The sequence below is a fragment of the Magallana gigas genome, chromosome 6 (assembly GCF_963853765.1).
Source record: "Magallana gigas chromosome 6, xbMagGiga1.1, whole genome shotgun sequence".
Lineage (NCBI taxonomy): Eukaryota > Metazoa > Mollusca > Bivalvia > Ostreida > Ostreidae > Magallana > Magallana gigas.
In genome coordinates this window covers 10676435-10695421 of record NC_088858.1, presented here as the reverse complement: position 1 = coordinate 10695421, position 18987 = coordinate 10676435, and the positions used below count along the sequence as shown (strand labels likewise).

At 34.4% G+C, this 18987-nt stretch overlaps 2 protein-coding genes across 8 annotated transcripts in view; one reads left to right on the top strand and one right to left on the bottom strand.

Annotated features, from left to right (window-relative positions):
• The window catches only part of LOC105336774 (long-chain-fatty-acid--CoA ligase ACSBG2), a 25446-nt gene extending 21550 nt beyond the window's left edge, over nucleotides 1–3896 (bottom strand). For 2 of the 5 annotated variants that reach the window (XM_066087651.1, XM_066087647.1), the window contains exons 1-2: nucleotides 1405–1543; nucleotides 280–361 (exon numbers count right to left, since the gene is read on the bottom strand). In XM_066087651.1, the coding sequence (XP_065943723.1) occupies nucleotides 280–335 (56 nt within the window). In that variant the 5' untranslated portion in view covers nucleotides 336–361; nucleotides 1405–1543. Of the gene's footprint in view, nucleotides 1–279; nucleotides 362–1404; nucleotides 1544–1858; nucleotides 1997–2037; nucleotides 2174–3697 lie in introns of those variants that run through there. The other 3 variants (XM_066087649.1, XM_066087650.1, XM_066087648.1) reach the window with 3 other exon arrangements.
• LOC105336773 (serine/threonine-protein phosphatase 6 regulatory ankyrin repeat subunit A) lies at nucleotides 2121–18987 on the top strand. Of its 3 annotated transcripts, none has more exons than XM_066087653.1 (4): nucleotides 2121–2231; nucleotides 13605–13734; nucleotides 17237–17347; nucleotides 17469–18987. In XM_066087653.1, exon 4 carries the CDS (start codon nucleotides 17860–17862, stop codon nucleotides 18985–18987), a length of 1128 nt encoding a protein of 375 aa, XP_065943725.1. In that variant the 5' UTR covers nucleotides 2121–2231; nucleotides 13605–13734; nucleotides 17237–17347; nucleotides 17469–17859. The 3 variants fall into 3 exon arrangements, with proteins under 3 accessions (XP_065943725.1, XP_065943726.1, XP_011439516.3); XM_011441214.4 differs by lacking the exon at nucleotides 2121–2231 and adding an exon at nucleotides 9587–9872; XM_066087654.1 differs by lacking the exon at nucleotides 13605–13734 and having other exon boundaries at nucleotides 2128–2231.

Here is an 18987-nt window from a genome sequence, read left to right as displayed (position 1 = left end):
TACCTTTTCATGGACCAATGATTTACCTTTTCATGGGCCAATGATTTACCTTTTCATATACCAATGATTTACCTTTTTATGGACCAAGGATTTACCTTTTCACGGACCAATGATTTACCTTTTCATGGACCAATGATTTACCTTTTCATGGACCAAGGATTTAACTTTTCATGGACCAAAGATTTACCATGTTATGAACCAATGATTTACCTTTTCATGGACCAATGATTTTCCTTTTCATGGACCAATGATTTACCTTTTCATGGACCAATGATTTACCTTTTCATGGATTCTAGTTTTACTTCCCCATCTCCTCCACCTGCTACCTCAGCCATTGCTTATGTTTATCCTCTATGTTAATCTAAGATAATAGAAAAAAATAATGAAAAAGTATTTTATGCCCGAGAATAATGCTACTTATTTAAAAGACAAGGATGCATCCAAATGTACTCCATTTACTGGTATAAAAAACAAACAAAAAACCTATGCACATCAGAAAGTGTCTGCTGTTTGCAGCATGCACTCATATTTGAATTTTTTCGTCATGCTGGAATGCGACAGATGGTCACACAATACCAAGAATATTATATATTGAGTTACACCTTAACAAATTGGCCATCAATTGCTGTCATCTGAATAAACATGCATGCTTGAAAGATTACACATGACGTACATCTTTTTTCCCTTCTGGCCCCTCAACAAGTTTGGTTGGGTAATTCTAAACAAGTTAAAATTTTTAAAGATCTTCTTTCAGAGATACAATTTTAAAACTTAAAAATGGCTTTCAAAATTTGTTCTCTGAAATTGCTAAACCCATGCATGTATATTTTCTTCAGTGCTGAATGATTTCTTTACACCTTGGCATATAGCAGACATACAATATTAATGCAACATTTCAATGAGTATGTATATTAAATAGATGACACTTAAAACAAATCAATTAGGATTTGTGAAATTAAGCCCATTCTGTGAGTAAACATTCTATCTTCAACATCAGTACTATCCGTAATATGACCACCTTATAAGTTTAAAAAGTTTAAAAGGTCTTCATTTTTCTTTGATGAAGTACCCTATGATTCCATTTCATTTTCAACATGCAATGATTTAGCTGACAATCAAAGATTACAATCATAATAGAATGCATTTCACAAACACATTAAATACAATGTAACCAATGTAACAAGGTATGTGCACGTTGGCCAAACATACCTATCGGTATTTTGTTTATGTGCTTAGAAAGTACCGGTACACATTCTTTTGGGTTTTTTTGTGTTTTTAATTATTTGCTTTAGATAAATTGTAGAATTTGCTCCAGGCAACCAAAAACATTGAAAATTGTCTCTTATTAATTATTCATTATACTAGTATGCTCTAATAGTAATTCATAAAATTCAGAAAGAGTACCTTGACTTTAAGGAGCAGATGTGAGAACAGCCACCCTAGTATTCCCCTGTCATATAAACAAGCAGGATATTCACCCTAAATAATGCGCTTGATAACGACACATTTAAACGCAATCTCCATTCACCCTACAAATCTTTTTAGTCAAAAGTATGTCAACCGAGACTGTGCTAAACACCTTTCCAAATTAGCAGCAAAAGTGTACATGTGAAAGCATCATATTTTATGTGAGCATTTATAGGTATATACTATTTATCTACTAGAAGGTCTTGCAATGTGTGTTCATTGCACACCTTTTAAATAAACATTGTTATAACAATAAGATACTAAAATCAACTAAATCTACATAAACATATACCCGCTACATGTACTAATTATACCGTATTTCTATCCACTAAATTCAAAATAACTTAAATAAATAAATGTACTTTACAGAATAAAAAGCTTAAATTCTTACCACTCATGCAAATTTCGTCCAATGATAAAATATGTCAGTTAAAGAAGAATTAATATGAAGGAAGGCAGATCAATCAACCCCAGAATTAAATCCTACATTGTATATAGGAATGAAATGTCATTGTCCACGTAAGCATCACAAAGCATGGGAATTCACTTACAATAAAAACTGACATTTACCTGTACACAAACCATAAAATATGTCAAGGTGGGTCATATCTAATGATCTAGCTCAATAATTGGAGATTTGTAAACATAAACAGGTAAACAGAACAACAGCCATCTATCAACACAGCTGGGGTTGTACTATTTTTGTTTCTACTACATGTATTTTCAAGTCGTGCAGGTTATCTACTATCTCATCTGTGAAACAGGTAAGCATTGCCCATGTCTTGAAACTTAAATTACGGAAAGGACTATATATGGTATGGGCCTAAAATGGCCCCCTAAAAGGAATATCATTATTTTACTGTAATTCTTTGTTTTCTTTGTACAGATATATATGTGATGTTTTAACTTAATGTTCATTTTGATTCAAGTGCCCACAATTTAGAAATACGGCATTGTAAAGACAGCCTTTTCCCGTCATTTTTTGCATTTTAGCATAAAAAAGCTTGTTTTCAAGAAGTTTTTCTTTCAGGAAACATAGAGCGCATGCTTGAACCAACAAAATATTTTAATCAGAGATGTATCTAGCCAAGACTAATAAGTGACAAAAAATTTGTCCTGGTTCAACCATGCGCTCTATTTTTCCCATTCGTAAAAAGATAAGAAAAATGTCAATTTCGACTGATTTTGATTGAATTTTTGAAATAGCGTCACTTCTGACGTCATATACTGCAAGTGAGTGCAAATAAATCAAACAAATATGTGAAAAATATATTTTATATGAACTCTTCTAAATTATAACTTAACATTTTATTGTAACCGAAACACTTTAAAAAATGGTGAATTATGGGGGCCAAATTTAACTCTTATCATATATAGTTCTTTCTTCGTAAAGTGGAAAACAATTTCCGACCGATAATTGTTTGATACACTGTGCTGTGGGGACAACTTTTAAATTAGAGAACCTTGTATAGATTTTAGTACATGTATTAGCTCTGTCATTAAAGGTCTACAAAGGTGCTGTCAAGGCAAGTTTTCTTTACAAACACCAGGTAAAGAATTTGTACTTAAAGTCTGTTAAAATATCCTTTCATAATATGAATTCTATCTCTATCTGATCTGGTTTGCCTGATGAATAGACAGATTTAAATATATATTCACAGTGTATAGACTTGTGTGCATATGCAAAGATAAGAAATTATGCAGTTTTACAGACTTATTATGTAAAAAAATGTTTACAGCTTTGAATATTTTAAATTCAAACATGACAAATCTCAGCTTTCTCCTAGCTTGAAATTCTGAGGAATTCAAGACCAGTCAAATTGCTTTTTCAATACATTGCTTGAATTACAAATTAATTTCACAGACAGTACTGTTATTACTTGAACAATATATTTTAATATTCTACCAAAAATACATCATATTTAAGGAATCTCAAATCAGCAACAAAATTACTACTCAACATACACCCTCAACCCCCACCCCCAAAGAGAAATTTTCTGGATCTGTGCACATATCTTTTTGTTTAATAAGATGGAAACCAGTTTTTCTTTTGTTACAGAATGCTGACAAAACTTTTAAATCATTCATTATAGAGTGCCTAAATCAATACTGAATCTGACAATTATATATACATGTATGTATAACTGTACCTATTTGACATATCAAAATTCAAGTGTTCCTGTATTAAATCACAGCTAGAATGATAGATAATCAGGGAATATATACTCACAAGTATAAAAACAAGCCAGTGACTTCCTCCCAACAACCCTCACTTCTGATAACAAATTTTTGAAGCTATATTTCTCCCGATTTCCGAAGCAAATACAGAATTCCAAAATTTTCCATGTGTCGGATGACGGACATTTCATCACAAGCAGCCCAAATGATCATTTTATACCCACCCATGGCCGGACTTTGCTCTATCTGTACAGACATAGTTTTGTTTCTAATGAAATGGAATGCATGAACCTGCCGAAAATCGGTGGGCAACAACCAGACCAATCAATGTCTATTTACCACCCAGTATATAATCACCTGTGTGTAGATGATACCTACCCCACAGAATGCATTCTGTAATGCATGTTGTACTATGTGCTTTCTTAAGCATTTCATATTATCTAATTTTACACATCATATGCTACTGTTAGCTCTTTATATCAAAATAAAATCTAAAAGAAAATTTAACTTTAAAATATACCGGTAAATACTAGTAAGAATATAAGCTCTTTATGAAAAATATTACAAAATTTTTAATTCAGTAGATTTCAAACTGGAAAAATAGAAACAGACAAATGAGGATAAATTCCTCTCAGTTTACTCAGAAGTAGACGCATATATTCTACTAAAACTCATGCGATGGATCCTTTTCTGCAGATATAAATTGAAAATACTTCATTAACTCCCCCCGCCCCCCATCACCAGCATGAGATACAACAAAAGGCCCATGGGCCAAACCACTCACCTGAGCAGCAATAGCCATAGTAAAACCAGCTTAATGAAGTCATATACAAAATATCTGGACAATGTATTACAATAGATCATGAATAAAAAGATTTTCAAAATTTTCTTCAGATATTCTTATGTTAAAAATTTAGCCCTCTTTTTACTGGATGATTTCATTGTCATATCACATACTGGGCATTACAGTTCTCAAGAAAATCTTAATCAGCTGTTTATACAAATATAGACCTACATAAAACTTTGAACCCCTTGTGTGGTCCAATAATTGTCCAGGGCCACAGTCTAAACAATTAAGAATCACAAAGATGCTTGAATATAAGTAATATCATAGATTATAACATTTGAGTTTTTGTTAATGATTATTTTTTTTTCCTGTGTGAAAACCTGACCCCCCCCCCCCTTTAGCCCTATTATGGCCCCATCCCCCCCCCCCCCCCCAAAGGATCATGATTTGACCAAACTTGAATCTGAACTACCTACGGATGCTTCCCCAAAAGATACAAATTTATTTACCAATTGGTTTTTGAGAAACAGATATTTTTATAATCTCCTGTATCATTCTTGTATCATACCTATAAAGGTTACTTCCATAAAAGTTACAGACTTTCTGGCCAATTGGTTTATGAGAAGGAGATTCTTGAAGATTTTTCTCCATATATTCCTATTTAAAATTTTGACACCCCCCCCCCCCAAATTGTGGCCCCATTCTACTCTATCATGATATGAACAAGCTTTAATTCCTTACCTAAGGCAAAAACATTAAAGCTTTCCTGGACAATTAGTTTTGGGAAGAAGATTTGTAGAGATTTTCCTCTATACATTTCTATGTAAAAATTCAACCCCCACCCCACCCTGGCCATTGTGGCCAAACCCTATCCCCGGTGATCATAATTTGTACAAACTTGAATCTACACTACCTGGGGGTGCTTCCATAAAACTTTCAACTTTTTTTGCTGATTGTTTTTGAAAAGATTTTTTTTTTAAATACCAACAAATTTTCATTAATCTTTAATTATATCCCCTTAAGAGAAGATGCGGCCCTTCATTTTAACAAACTTGAATTCCCTTTACCCAATAATTCTTTCTGATAAGTTTGGTTGAAATTGGCTCTGTGGTTTTGGAGAAGATCAAGTCAAAAATGTCAAAAGTTTACAGACAGACAGACTGACTTTGGACAAAAGCTGATCAAAAAATCTTTGATTTGAACATATTTTATTGTGTAAATAACACAAAAGGATTGGAAACATGTTCTTGCAACTTACAAGTTCCTCTCCTAAAAAAAAATCTTTCTTGAGCTTTCAGCTTAAGCAGTTAAGTGAGCTTAAAAACAGAGGAGAGCATCACAGTAGGAGTATTTTGGTTGGATGATATATAATCTTTAAGAGTTGGGGGATAAGGGGGTAATGGATTTCAATACTAAAACATTTTTAATACATAAGTATTTCGTTAACAGGGTCCTCACACACAATCTCAATGACATTGCAATGCTCAGTATTAAATGTGCGCCAATTAAACTACTAGATAATCCACTTAAATATCAAACCAAGAAGAAAATACAATATAACACAACCTTAAAGTCATTAGAATTTTACTTATTGTCATCCACCAGACTCGTTGACATCCCCCCCCCCCAACCTCTTTAAAAAACTCAACATCAATTTGCTATGTTTGAATTGAGAATTGGGATATATGGGATGTCCTTATAATATGGGATATTTGTCAACAGGTAAAAACTAACATATGTTTGTATAAATTGACAAGTATATGTCCCTGCTTGAACTATTTATAATGCGATTTAAGATGGGATTGGAACAAATTAATTGTAACTTAGTTTAAAGCTATACCCGGTATATATACGTCCCTGGTTTAAGGTAGCATTATTTCATATAATACTCTTTATTCCCTATTGAATCACTCTGACATGTTTTGACTTTTTTTAACATGCTCAACGTGGAGAATGCTGTTTTAGAAACACATGCATGTTCTATAACCTGATTACCATCCTAACTGCGAACTCGTATGCCTGCGACAGATTTCACATGAATGATTGAAGTACATTCACATGTATTTTTCGTACAGAAAAAGGGGTATTAATTATGGAACCTTAAATTTTATGAAGCAAAGACACGCCATCTCCAGGAAAATAAATTTCAGCAGAGGATGACAACTTTTATCACAATCCATCATGTGCCCATAACGTTAATTAAAATTATCAAGACTAAATTAAAATGTACATGTGAATACGAGAATAATTTTACTTATTTTAAATCTATTTGGAATAATTACATCTTTTGAGCACAACACCAGAGACATATATATACAATATAACAGATAATTTTACGTCCCTTACATCACAAAGTTTGGATTACCCGCCATAACTCTTTCCGCTGATTTCCAAGCCCGACGTGAAAAGACAATTTTCGATGTGTTAACATGGTTAAAATGTCGCTTGACCCCTTTCTTACCGCTTCTAAAGTACTCACCCCATTTACAACAAAGTATTTACTCAGCATGGTACGGATGAATATTATAATTTTACGGGTTTACGGGGATTAGGAGTACAGGGTTATAGAGAAATGTAACTTCTGCCGCAAGACTACTAAATAATGGGGATAACGTACGTTATATACTATCATTATGTAAATTGTTGCATAAAAATAATTTTGGAATCGGAATAATTTGAAATAGCGAGAAATTTTCATAAACTTTGAAAATTGTCTCGATATTTAAAACAGACAAAAGTAAGGACATCGTGAATGACAAACGCCAGTATTACATATGATGCATGACTACCATATTTACAAAATCTATCTTTCCTTAGGCCAATTTTTTTTTTTAAATCAGAGCTCGCTTTTATTCATATTCATTTAAAATGATATTATTTGGTTAACATAATTACCTTATTTAACTCTTGTAGTCTGGAGGAAATGTGATTACCTAATGGTTAGTAATAACAGGAAATAATAATAATATGGCTATAAATTAAAAACTGACGTCGTGGTTTTAATCAGCATTTGAACATTGCCGTAAAATACATACATAAAAACACAGAAAAATGTGGTCTTTCTTGCTACATGCCTCCCGCCTTTTAGACGTGTGTGGCTAGTATTGAGAGTATAACTCTTATACTATAAATACAATACCCTGGTACAATTAAGATGGTATGGGACACTTCCATGTTGTGAGGTTTTGTTTATCGAAATGAATAAACCAAATGTAATTATATAAGTCGTTTCTTTCCCAATTTTTCCACATATCAGCGTAGCGTAGTGGTTTAGAGGTTATACTACGAATCTGTAAGTAATGAGTTCGAATCCCGCTGGGGGGTTTACAATGTTTACCTCTCCAAATACTTTTAAAGGCTATTGTTTTGTTAAATATTGTAATGTTTGATAATTCTATAGACATTAATACAATACAAATGGAAAATTATACAATACAAATGAAAATCATACAATACAAATGGAAAATTATACAATACAATTGAAAATTATGCGATACAAATGGAAAATATCGAATATTGCAACGTTTAACAGGCCATAACTATATGCGGGATTTTTTTGTTTAAAAAAATGTTTTATGAAAGTTGCATGTCTTAATTTTAACCCACTTGCGTACTCATAATAAACATTTTGCTATGCAGTGTACAGACAATTGTGTCCTGAATTTCTTAGTTTGATAATGATTAAGACGTTATACATGTATCGTACATCAAAACATGAAAATGAAAGCATACAAAAGTCAATAGGGATAATCAGTCTATTAATTTTCAGAGAGAGAGAGAGAGAGAGAGAGAGAGAGAGAGAGAGAGAGAGAGAGTGTGTGTGTGTGTTCGTAAAGTCACGTGATTTTGAAGTGGTTTTAAAATTGAATGCTTTGCATCTAATTTATCTTGTGGTTTAATAGTGAGACATTTATTGTGAATTTAAATGAGAAAAAAAAAAATACATGCATTGTCCTAACACATCTCATGAATAAGTTTTGACGTAATCACAGCAATTAATTACTTAAGAAATGAAGATAATAATTTTTCTATTGATCGACGTATCAAAGAAAAAATTGACCGGAAAACTTCATCAATGCGCGTAGCGCATTGATGAAAAAGTTTTCCGGTCAATTTTTTCTTTGATACGTCGATCAATAGAAAAATTATTATCTTCATTTCTTATCATTTAATAAAACATTTTCAAATAAAAAAAATGTGATGCGTCATTGATCAAAAATGTAAATAATGTAAATGAAGCGGTGCGTATGAATACAAAACAACAACAGCAACAATATTCAAAATGGATGCGCCTCAGCTGATGCAGAGCTATTGAGCTGAATTAAAGGATTAAACACAAATAGTGAGTTAAAATCTGAACCGGCTGAATTGAAAACGAAGGGAAAATACATGCGATAGCTTGTGATATTATTCACTGTGCAGAAAAACTCGTAATAAAACTAGTTTTCATGCGAGATCGCTGGAATATGCAACTGGACATAACCATCCAAGGAAAGGCGATCGTGGATGAAAATAGCTGATATGTCGACAGAGAATAGTATGTATAAGCGACTTTTGTAAACGTTGTGGTAACTAGATAGCCAGTGATGTACTAAAATGGTATATCAGCCGCTTGGAATGCGCAGAAGGAGTTGATGCATCACTCATAGCTTTTCTTTACGACGCTTATTCTGATGACCGATCATGTACGTGTGTAAATTTTAAAATTATCGTTACCAAATTTGAACAGCAGTGTTACCGTGAAAGTGTATAGGCCTATATGTTTGTTATAATATTCCTGGAAAAGGAACAGCCAGCCTCGCTGTAAATGTTGATTGATCTCAAGCAGACGAAATCGTGAGAAGACGCTTAATTTTCTATTTCGTGAATCAAATAATGTGTTTTGTTTATTTTTGAAGGTTAAACTTTCAATTTTTTATATTCACAAGGTTGCATTTTGTTTGCTGACAATAAAACAGACACAACTTTACATTTTCTTGACAGTGTTTATCTTGGAAATTCCCGTTCTATAAATAGTGTTAGATCAGAACAGTTGAGAAAAGTAGATCCGGCTAAAAAATTTTATTGATGCAGGTATCAAAGAAATTTTTCGACCAATCAGAAGCGCTGATATCTCATCAAATGAATAAATATTAAATGATACGAAAAGCATGCAATCGAATGAATATTGTCACGTAGAATTTCCTCACAAATGAAATGCACACGATTTCTTCATGCATGTGCGGTAAGAGTCTATATATAGAAAAAACTTACAACAATAACGGTTTAAACATTTCGTAAAATGGTGTTTTGGAACAATTACAATCCATATTTCAATGAAATCATTTTTTAAGAGGAGATACTTTTACGATCCATTTTGTGTAGCTGTAGCCTGAAGCAGTGACAGACGCAGTTACCCTTACGACTGAATAGGCTCGAGGCCTTGTTAGTTTCAACCCAGGTAAGGGAATTTCTGAACAATGATCAACGCACCAGTAAGAGTTTACATTTTATTAAAGTGAATTAAAGTTTATTTCAGTCAAAGGTAGCAATAAGAATTTGTATAAAAATTGCAAAGTGGAAAATTGCAGAAAAAGAAGTATTATCAAATTTAATTAAAAACACTATGCCGGATAATTATGCCAATGCCAAGGTGACATTTTTGCACCCGCGTAAATCCTAAAAAATCAATATGTATATTTACTACATGATAGACCATTATCTAAAGAGTATATGTTTTAAACACTTTGATTTTAAGCGTTGTTCACCTGTCAGGTAAGATATTTACCTTCAAAATTTAACATCCCATAGGAAAAAATAAATCCCATGGGAGAAATAATTTCCCTGAAAGAAATATGGAAAATCCTATAGGATTTTCTAAAAAAAAAAAATTCCTATAGGAATTATTTTTCTTGTAGGAGAATATTTTCAGCAGGAATTTGATTTAGACAGGTAGTTTTCCTTAAAGCTAATGGATTTTAAAATCCTATGGGAGTTTTATTCAGATTCTATCGGCATATAAATTCATGCATATATAGGAAGTTCTTTAATTCAGAGAATGCCAAATATACTATAGGAAAAATTATTTCCCAGTTGGAATCTATTTTTTAAAAGTAAATATCTCACCTGACAGGTAAGATACATTTTTAACAAAAGTGTCTATAAACTCTTCAAGCAATGGTCTATCATATGGTACATGTATATTTAAATTTTGCGATAATGCAGCTTAAGCGGGTGCAAAAATGCCACTTGGCACAGGCATAACTATACGGCATAGTGTTTAAAGTAAAAATTAATGTTAAAAAATATTTTAAAGATTATCGCGAATTCAGAATGAACTGATTTGATAATAGATATACGAGAAATTCAATAAATTAATCTCTGAGAGTAAGAAAATGTGACTGAAAATCAAACAGACACTGGATGTGTCTGTTGGTCCATCATAAAACTCAAAATTGATTTAAATGTATTTAGAGAAACAATGCTAAAAATTATTTTAAAATTATGAGGAACACGTAAGTTGTAAGAACTTGTTTCCAATCCTCTTGTGTAATTACACAATAAAATATGTTCAAATCAATTATGTTAATATCTACATCACCTTAAGTTGATTCGGGACTCTGTGAGGGGAAACAACTATGCTCACATTAAATATTAAACCTGATATAGGTCCGAACTCCCATGCTCTACAAAATTCATGCTTTAATCATGCTATTTTGAGATCTACTCAAAACTTTAAACTCTGGAGATGGGGGGGGGGGGGGGGTTAAGTCTCGTTTTTTTTTAATTAAGTAAGAGATAGCTCTGTTCGTCGCGGGAAACCAACTACCAGTCTCGCAATTTAATGTTAAAATGCTTTTCTTTGACGATTCATGCGGGCTATGAAGGTACCAAAAAATAAAAAATAATTTTTTTTTCTGGAATGTTGCTACTTTCATACCCGCATAAATTACCATAGAAAAAAAAGAAAAAAAAGAAATGTGGAAGACAAACTATTGCAATACGTTGTTGTAACAGATGAAACATTTGCTCTTTAACTCTGAGGGAGCAGTAATCACTTAGCAGGGAAGAGTCAATTTGGATATCAGTCCAGGGTGTAGCAAGAAAAAAAAGTTACACCATAGACCATCATTTTATCTCCTAAAGACTACAATTTGCATAATTTATTTTTGAGGAAACATGATGAAAATCATGAAATCATTAAAGAAAATATATCATGATGTAACACAATATTTATATTAAGTTTATGCTGCTATAAAAAGTCAATGCGTTTGTGTGCTGTAGAACTAGATTATTTCTCAACCATGAAGATTATGCAATGTTTCCAAACAGAAAGTATAATAAAATGCTAAAAGTATTCACCAACTAGCTATAGATAGAATGGTGTCCATGGTATAACATGTTGTGTCTTTTTTATAACAAACTTAAATTTTAAGCCTGAACTTGTAGAGAATAACAGTTACTTGTATAATGTATCTGCTGAAATGTGCATTTGGTCATTTCGAATCCATTTAAAATACATTCAAGCTGTCAAAACAAAATTAAAATATTAAAACTTAGATTTCTATTATAGTCCATGGTGCACCGTAAGCATTCTTGGTGAAACATATTGGAACTAAATTGTGGAAATAATTTGACTTTGGAGCACTATTAATCACATTATCAACAGTATTTACTTGTCAATATATGCACCCATAAGTTACAACTGTGAAACTTGCCGTTACCTACATTTTGAAATCTGACTTTTCTGTAATTTAATAAAGGTTGTCCTTGGTATAACATTTTGACTAACATAATTTTCCATAGTGTAGCATCTTTTTTTTTTTATCAAAGATTTTCAAAACAATATTGAAATTTTTCACTTAAGGTTTATTTACCACACCCCTGCGAATGTTATTGTCATTCAAATTTTAGAGCACGTGGTTTTATTTGACCCTTTCAGTTTCGCAGTAAAAATCGTACCTCGTGTATAAAGTCTATTTCACAGAAGATCTAGGTTCTTGTAGTCAAATAGAAAATCTAGAGGTTTATTGATCTTAAACTTTATCTTCTTTAATTAGTGAATAAAATGTGTTCTAGAAATAAATGTGACTATACAAAAATTAGTTTTTGTCTGCTGTTGCAACAACTAACATGCTTAAAAGAGATCCCTCCTGAGGATTAATTTTCGATCCGCGCCTGACCTGGTAATAACATCAATAGTGAAACAGACTATAACATTTTATGCAGAATGTTCCTTGAAAATGGCTCGATATACTAAGTTTTAATGCAAAACAGACACCCATTATTTTTCTTAAAACATGGTATTGCACACAAACATCAAATATGGCTATGATTTTATTAAGCAACCCAATGTTTATATTTTCAACCACTCTACACGTGGTTGAACACGAACGATAACTCTGTTCTGAATATTATCGTTTAATATAAATAACTGGTAGATGGTGAAATAAGACATACATCTTGAAAGCTTTTCCCGTTTAACATAAATCAAAGTAGGATATGATATGAAAAACGACCAGTACTTACGTATTTTGAGAATATTATCCGAACACTTATACCTCCGCTCGAAATTTCACAGGAACTGAACAAATCTCGGTGAAGTCTCGTGAACTTTCATTCGAGCACCTCTGGATTTATTACTTACTTAGCAACGATTAAGAAAACATTCCGAACACATTCGCAGGGGTGACCATGTGACAAACAAGCGTCTCCAGAAAAGAAATTCAGACAGTAAATGGAAAGGAAAGTTTTCAGTGTGCAAAACAATGTCAAAAGACAGATGCATGTTTCTCATTTACTTGCCAAATATGAAATAAAAACAAACCATTGAATTCTTGTTTTATGCATTCAAGAAAAACACAAGGACATTTAACCTTAAAAAAAAACCACATCAAAATGCACGAACAATTAAATTTACGGAATTTATGACTATTTCTTATGCGTTACACAAAAGACACTTTTCTTTGATGTACCGACGGCAAATCTTAGCAATCAAACAACTTGATATGCCTAATTCAAAATATGAAAAATTCATTCTGGTTGTAATTACTTTGAGAAAATCCACCTTTTTTAGAATGACCCATACACGCTATCCGCTTATTACATGTACCACGGAAAATTTTCCCTCAGAGTGAAGGAAAAAAGTATACTGAGTTATTTGCATTTTTTCTCTTTCCTTATATACCGATAGATTGTTCGAAAACTGGTCCGTGGTCACTGCACACCCTCTAAACATGCACTGTATGGATGAAGTTTAAGCAGACAGACCCAAAAGAACCGACCAGAAAACATGATTCGGACCAGGACTTTTTTACAGAGAGGTAATTTGACTTCGACGCTTTATCCACAAAATAATTGGTTCAAGGTCACTAAACCACCACTACCCACAGACTCTCTTTGGATGGAGTTTTAAAAAGCACAACTGTAGATAATATGCTGCGGACAAGGATTTTACACAAAGTGGTGTTTTGACCTTGTTCTTTGATTAAAACATGTTTAAGGTCACTGCACATTTTCAACCCTATGTGTACTGTATGGATGTGAAGATTGCACCCAACTTTGCGAAAGGGAAAGGCAAAATGCCTCGGAGAAAGACAATTACTATGTATGTGTATTGTGAGTTTTGTTAGCGTGACAGTGAATTGTGTTGAGTTGTGTTAGCGTAACAGTGTATCGTGAGTTGTGTTAGCGTGACAGTGTATTGTGTTGAGTTGTGTTAGCGTGACAGTGCATTGTGAGTCGTGTTAATGTGACAGTGAATTGTGTTAAGCCGTGTTAGCGTGACAGTGTATTGTGTTGAGTTGTCTTAGATAGCGTGACAGTGTATTGTGAGTCGTTTTAGCGTGACAGTGAATTGTGTTGAGCCGTGTTAGCGTGGCAGTGTATTGTAAGTTGTGTTAGCGTGACAGTGTATTGTGAGTTGTGTTAGCGTGACAGTGTATTGTGAGTTGTGATAGCGTGACAGTGTATTGTGTTGAGTTGTGTTAGCGTGACAGTGCATTGTGAGTCGTGTTAGCGTGACAGTTAATTGCGTTGAGTCGTGTTAGTGTGACAGTGAGTTGTGAGTTGTGTTAGCGTGACAGTGTATTGTGTTGAGTTGTCTTAGCTAGCGTGACAGTGTATTGTGAGTCGTGTTAGCGTGACAGTGAATTGTGTTGAGCCGTGTTAGCGTGGCAGTGTATTGTAAGTTGTGTTAGCGGGACAGTGTATTGTGAGTTGTGTTAGCGTGACAGTGTATTGTGAGTTGTGTTAGCGGGACAGTGCATTGTGAGTCGTGTTAGCGTGACAGTTAATTGCGTTGAGTTGTATAAGCGTGACAGTGTATTGTGAGTTGTGTTAGCGTGACAGTGTATTGTGAGTTGTGATAGCGTGACAGTGTATTGCGTTGAGTTGTGTTAGCGTGACAGTATTGTGTAATTTGTGTTAGCACTACGGGTTCTTTTGTTAAGTTGTGTTAGCGCGACAGTGTGTTGTGTGACAGTGTGACTGCTTGATGGAAGTTCCCATGGTTTTTAGCTCACCTGAGCCAAAGGCTCAAGTGAGCTTTTCTGATCACACTCTTCCGTTGTCGTCGTCGTCGTCGTTGTCGTAAACTTTTCACATTTTGATCTTCTTTTCAAGAACCACTGGGCAGATTTCAACCAAATTTGGCACAAAGCACCACTAGGTAAAGGGGATTCAAGTTTGTTCAAATGAAGGTCCACACCGTCTTTAAAGGGGACATAATTGAGAATTATTGAAAATTTGTTGGTATTTTTCAAAAATCTTCTTCTCAAAAACTATTCGGCCTGAAAAGCCTAAACTTGTGTGGAAACATCCTCAGGTAGTGAAAATTCAAGTTTGTTCAAATGATGGTCCCCGGGGGTAGGGAGGGGCTACAAGAGGGGGATCAAGTTTTACATAGGAATATATAGAGAAAATCTATAAAAATCTTCTTCTCAAAAACTATCAGGCCAGAAAAGCTCAAATTAAAATGGGAGCATTCTCAGAAAGTGTAGATTCAAGTTTGTTCAAATCTTGGTCCCCTGGGGTAGGGTGGGGCCACAATTGGGGGATCAAGTTTATAAGAAATATATAGAGAAAATCTTTAAAAATCTTCTTCTCAAAAACTATTCGGCCAGAAAAGCTCAAATTTAAGTTGAAGAATCCCCAGGTAGTGAAAATTCAAGTTTGTTCAAATGATGGTCCCTGGTGGTATGGTGGGGCCACAATGGGGGATCAAGTTTTACATAGGAATATATAGAGAAAATCTATAAAAATCTTCTTCTCGAAAACTATTAGGCCAGTAAAGCTCAAATTCAAATGGGAGCATTCTCAGATAGTGTAGATTCAAGTTTGTTCAAATCATGGTCCCCGGGGGGCAGGGTGGGGCCACAATAGGGGGATCAAGTTTTACATAGGAATATATAGAGAAAATCTTTAAAAATCTTCTTCTCAAAAACTATTAGGCCAGGAAAGCTCAAATTTGAGTGGAAGCATCCTCAGATAGTGTAAATTAAAGTTTATTCAAATCATGGTCCCCGGGGGTAGGGTGGGGCCACAATTGGGAGATATATTTTTATACAGGAATATATAGAGAAAATCTTTTTAAAAAATTTCTTTTAAAAACTATTTGGCCAAGAAAGCTCAAATTGGCATGTAACCATCATTACATAATGTAGATTCAAGTTTGTTCAAATCATAGTCCCTTGGGGTAGGGCGGGGCCACAATGGGGGATAAATTTTTATATATAGAGAAAATCTTTAAAAATCTTCTCAAAACTATTAGGCCAGGAAAGCCCAAACTTGAGTGGAAGCATCCCCAGATCGTATAGATTCAAGTTTATTTAAATAATAGTCCAGGGGTAGGGTGAGGCCACAATGGGGGATGAATTTTTACATAGGAATATATAGAGAAAATCTTTAAAAATCTTCCTTTTAAAGACCATTTGCCAGAAAAGCTTAAACTTGGGTAGAGGCATCCTCGGGTAGTGTAAATTCAAGTTTGCAAAATCACAGTCCCTGGGGGTAGGGCGGGGCCGTTATGGCGGTTTGAATTTTTACATAGGAATATATAAAGAAAATCTTTAGAAATATTCTGGGAAAGTTTTCGGTCCAAAACTCAGTGAAAGCACAGGTTATGCTGGCCCTGGGGCCATAAAACTTAGACGAGCTTACTTATGATCTAAGTCTCACTTTTACAAAAGGAACATATAGTGGAAAAGTGAGACTGAGATCAAAAATGAGCTCGTTTAAGTTTTATGGCCCCGTGGGCAGATTTAAGTTTGATGAAACCATGATTCCTTAGAGAAAAGTGGGGCCACGAAATGGGGGGAGGGGTATATAGGAAAAGAGAAAAATCTTCTTACAGGTACAACAACAAAAGGGACTTGGTATTTACCAAAATAAAAAGAGGTGGATAAAAATTGGCAGATTTTCAATTATTTTAGCAAGATCTACTGTACTTGTCAAGTTGTCAAGATATTTTGATACTGTAATGCTAATTTGATCAGAATTAAGGCAATTGTTGGTCAGGTGAGCGATGTGGCCCCAGGGCCTCTTGTTTAGTTTTTGCCCCATTGGGGCATCGTTTTTTTAGGGCATCCTTTGCATTTTTTAGGTTCAGGGTCTGGGTCTTCTTAGATTAAAAAATCAGAGACTTTTGTGAAATCATTTATTAAAATACAATATTGTAACAAAAATCTTTCAAAACGTATCTTCTAATATAATTGATGCTCATGAATACTAGTCAATACTGGTAATTGAATGCATGTAACTGTATTGACTACCCTGTAGCTTATGCAGTGCCAGGTTGTTGTTTTTTTAATTTTCCTGAAATTGCAGAAAAAAGAAAGATCCAGGCGGATTTATATGAAAAAGTAGTCAGGGGAGAAGATGATATTGAATTATCGTTCCAAAAATATAGAGACCTGCTGAATGAACACATTATTGTGGGTATGTATATGTGCAGTAGCTAAGAAGTATTTTCTTGTTTAAAAATACAATTGGAATGCTATTTTAGGCATTATAGAGATTATATTTAACCATAAAACTGATGTAGGAAATTCACTTTTAGGTACAACCAAGAGGTGTGATTGTTCAAACGTTTTGGAGAATCATCCACTAAAGCAGAAAAATGTCATTGAGGAAGGTCTGAAGATCGTGCTAGGAAATATTACCAGGGGATACTGCACCTGTTGGGAAAATGACGTAAACCATTTCTACAAAATCACCGCCTCTATAAGCCTGGTGCATGGTTTGGACACATTAAAATTTTGAATTTACTGAAAAAATACAGTTGTGATATCAATGCCAAGACAAAGAATAACAAAACACCCTTATATTATGCAGTGAAGACTCGACAGTTAGATATCATATACTACTTACTAAGCTTAGGTGTTAATGTTAACATTCCTGTTTATCCTGAAAAATTCACTCCACTTCATGTAGCAATTGATTTACGGTACATGGATGTCATTCATAAACTTTTAACTGTAAAATGTTTGAATATAAACAAAAGAAACACCGATGGAGAATCCCCCCTTCTTCACGCCGTTCGTATTTCTTTCCACGAGGCATTTGAGTCTCTTTTGGAGGCAGGAGCAAAATGCGATGTCCAGGATGAGAAGGGAAACACTGCTTTAATGATGGGAGTCATTCATGGTATGGAGTATGTCCAACCACTTATCAATAAAGGGGCAAACCTCAACATAAAAAATAAAAGGAATCAAACCGCCCTGTCATTTGCCTTGCACCGACTCATGGCAGGGGACACAGAAATGGTGTGTTATTTGGTTGAAAATGGAGCAGACCCCAACGTGGCAGGAGATGACGGTAACCCACCCATTGTACTCTCAAGCATTGCAGGTGCCTTTGACGTGGCGCAGAAACTAATCAAACATGGGGCAGAGGTAACATCTAAGAATGCGCAAGGTTACAATGCCTTACATGTAGCAGCATGGTATGGTCATATCGGTTTTGTTAATCTGCTGCCGAGAATAAGACTAGATTATGATACGAGGACTAATGATGGTAAAACTCCATTGTCCTTGGCTGCCCAAAGAAACCAACTTGAAGTTATTAACAAATTGCTCCCTCGAGGATGTAATGTTAACAACATGGACAAGGATGGCAACACCCCTCTATTGTATGCTACACTCAACCGCAACTTAAAAATGGTCTCCAAGTTAGTTAATGCTGGTGCCAACCCAGACTGTAGAAATGCGCAAGGTCAAACTGCCTTGCATATAGCCGCATGGAATGGCTATACAGATATTGTTGATCTGTTGCTCAAAACAGGAATGGAGCATGACACACGAACTAACGATGGCAACACTCCACTGTCCTTGGCTGCCCATGGAAACCATCTTGAAGTTATCAACATGTTGCTACCTCTAGGATGTAATGTTAACAATGTCGACAAAGATGACGACACGCCACTGCTGTATGCCACATTCAACAGCAATTTAAAAATGGTCTGCAAGTTGGTGAACGCTGGTGCAGATCCAGACTGTAGAAACCATCACAACACCACCCCACTGTGGAATGCTGTCTACAAAAAAAGAATAACAAAACACCCTTATATTATGCAGTGA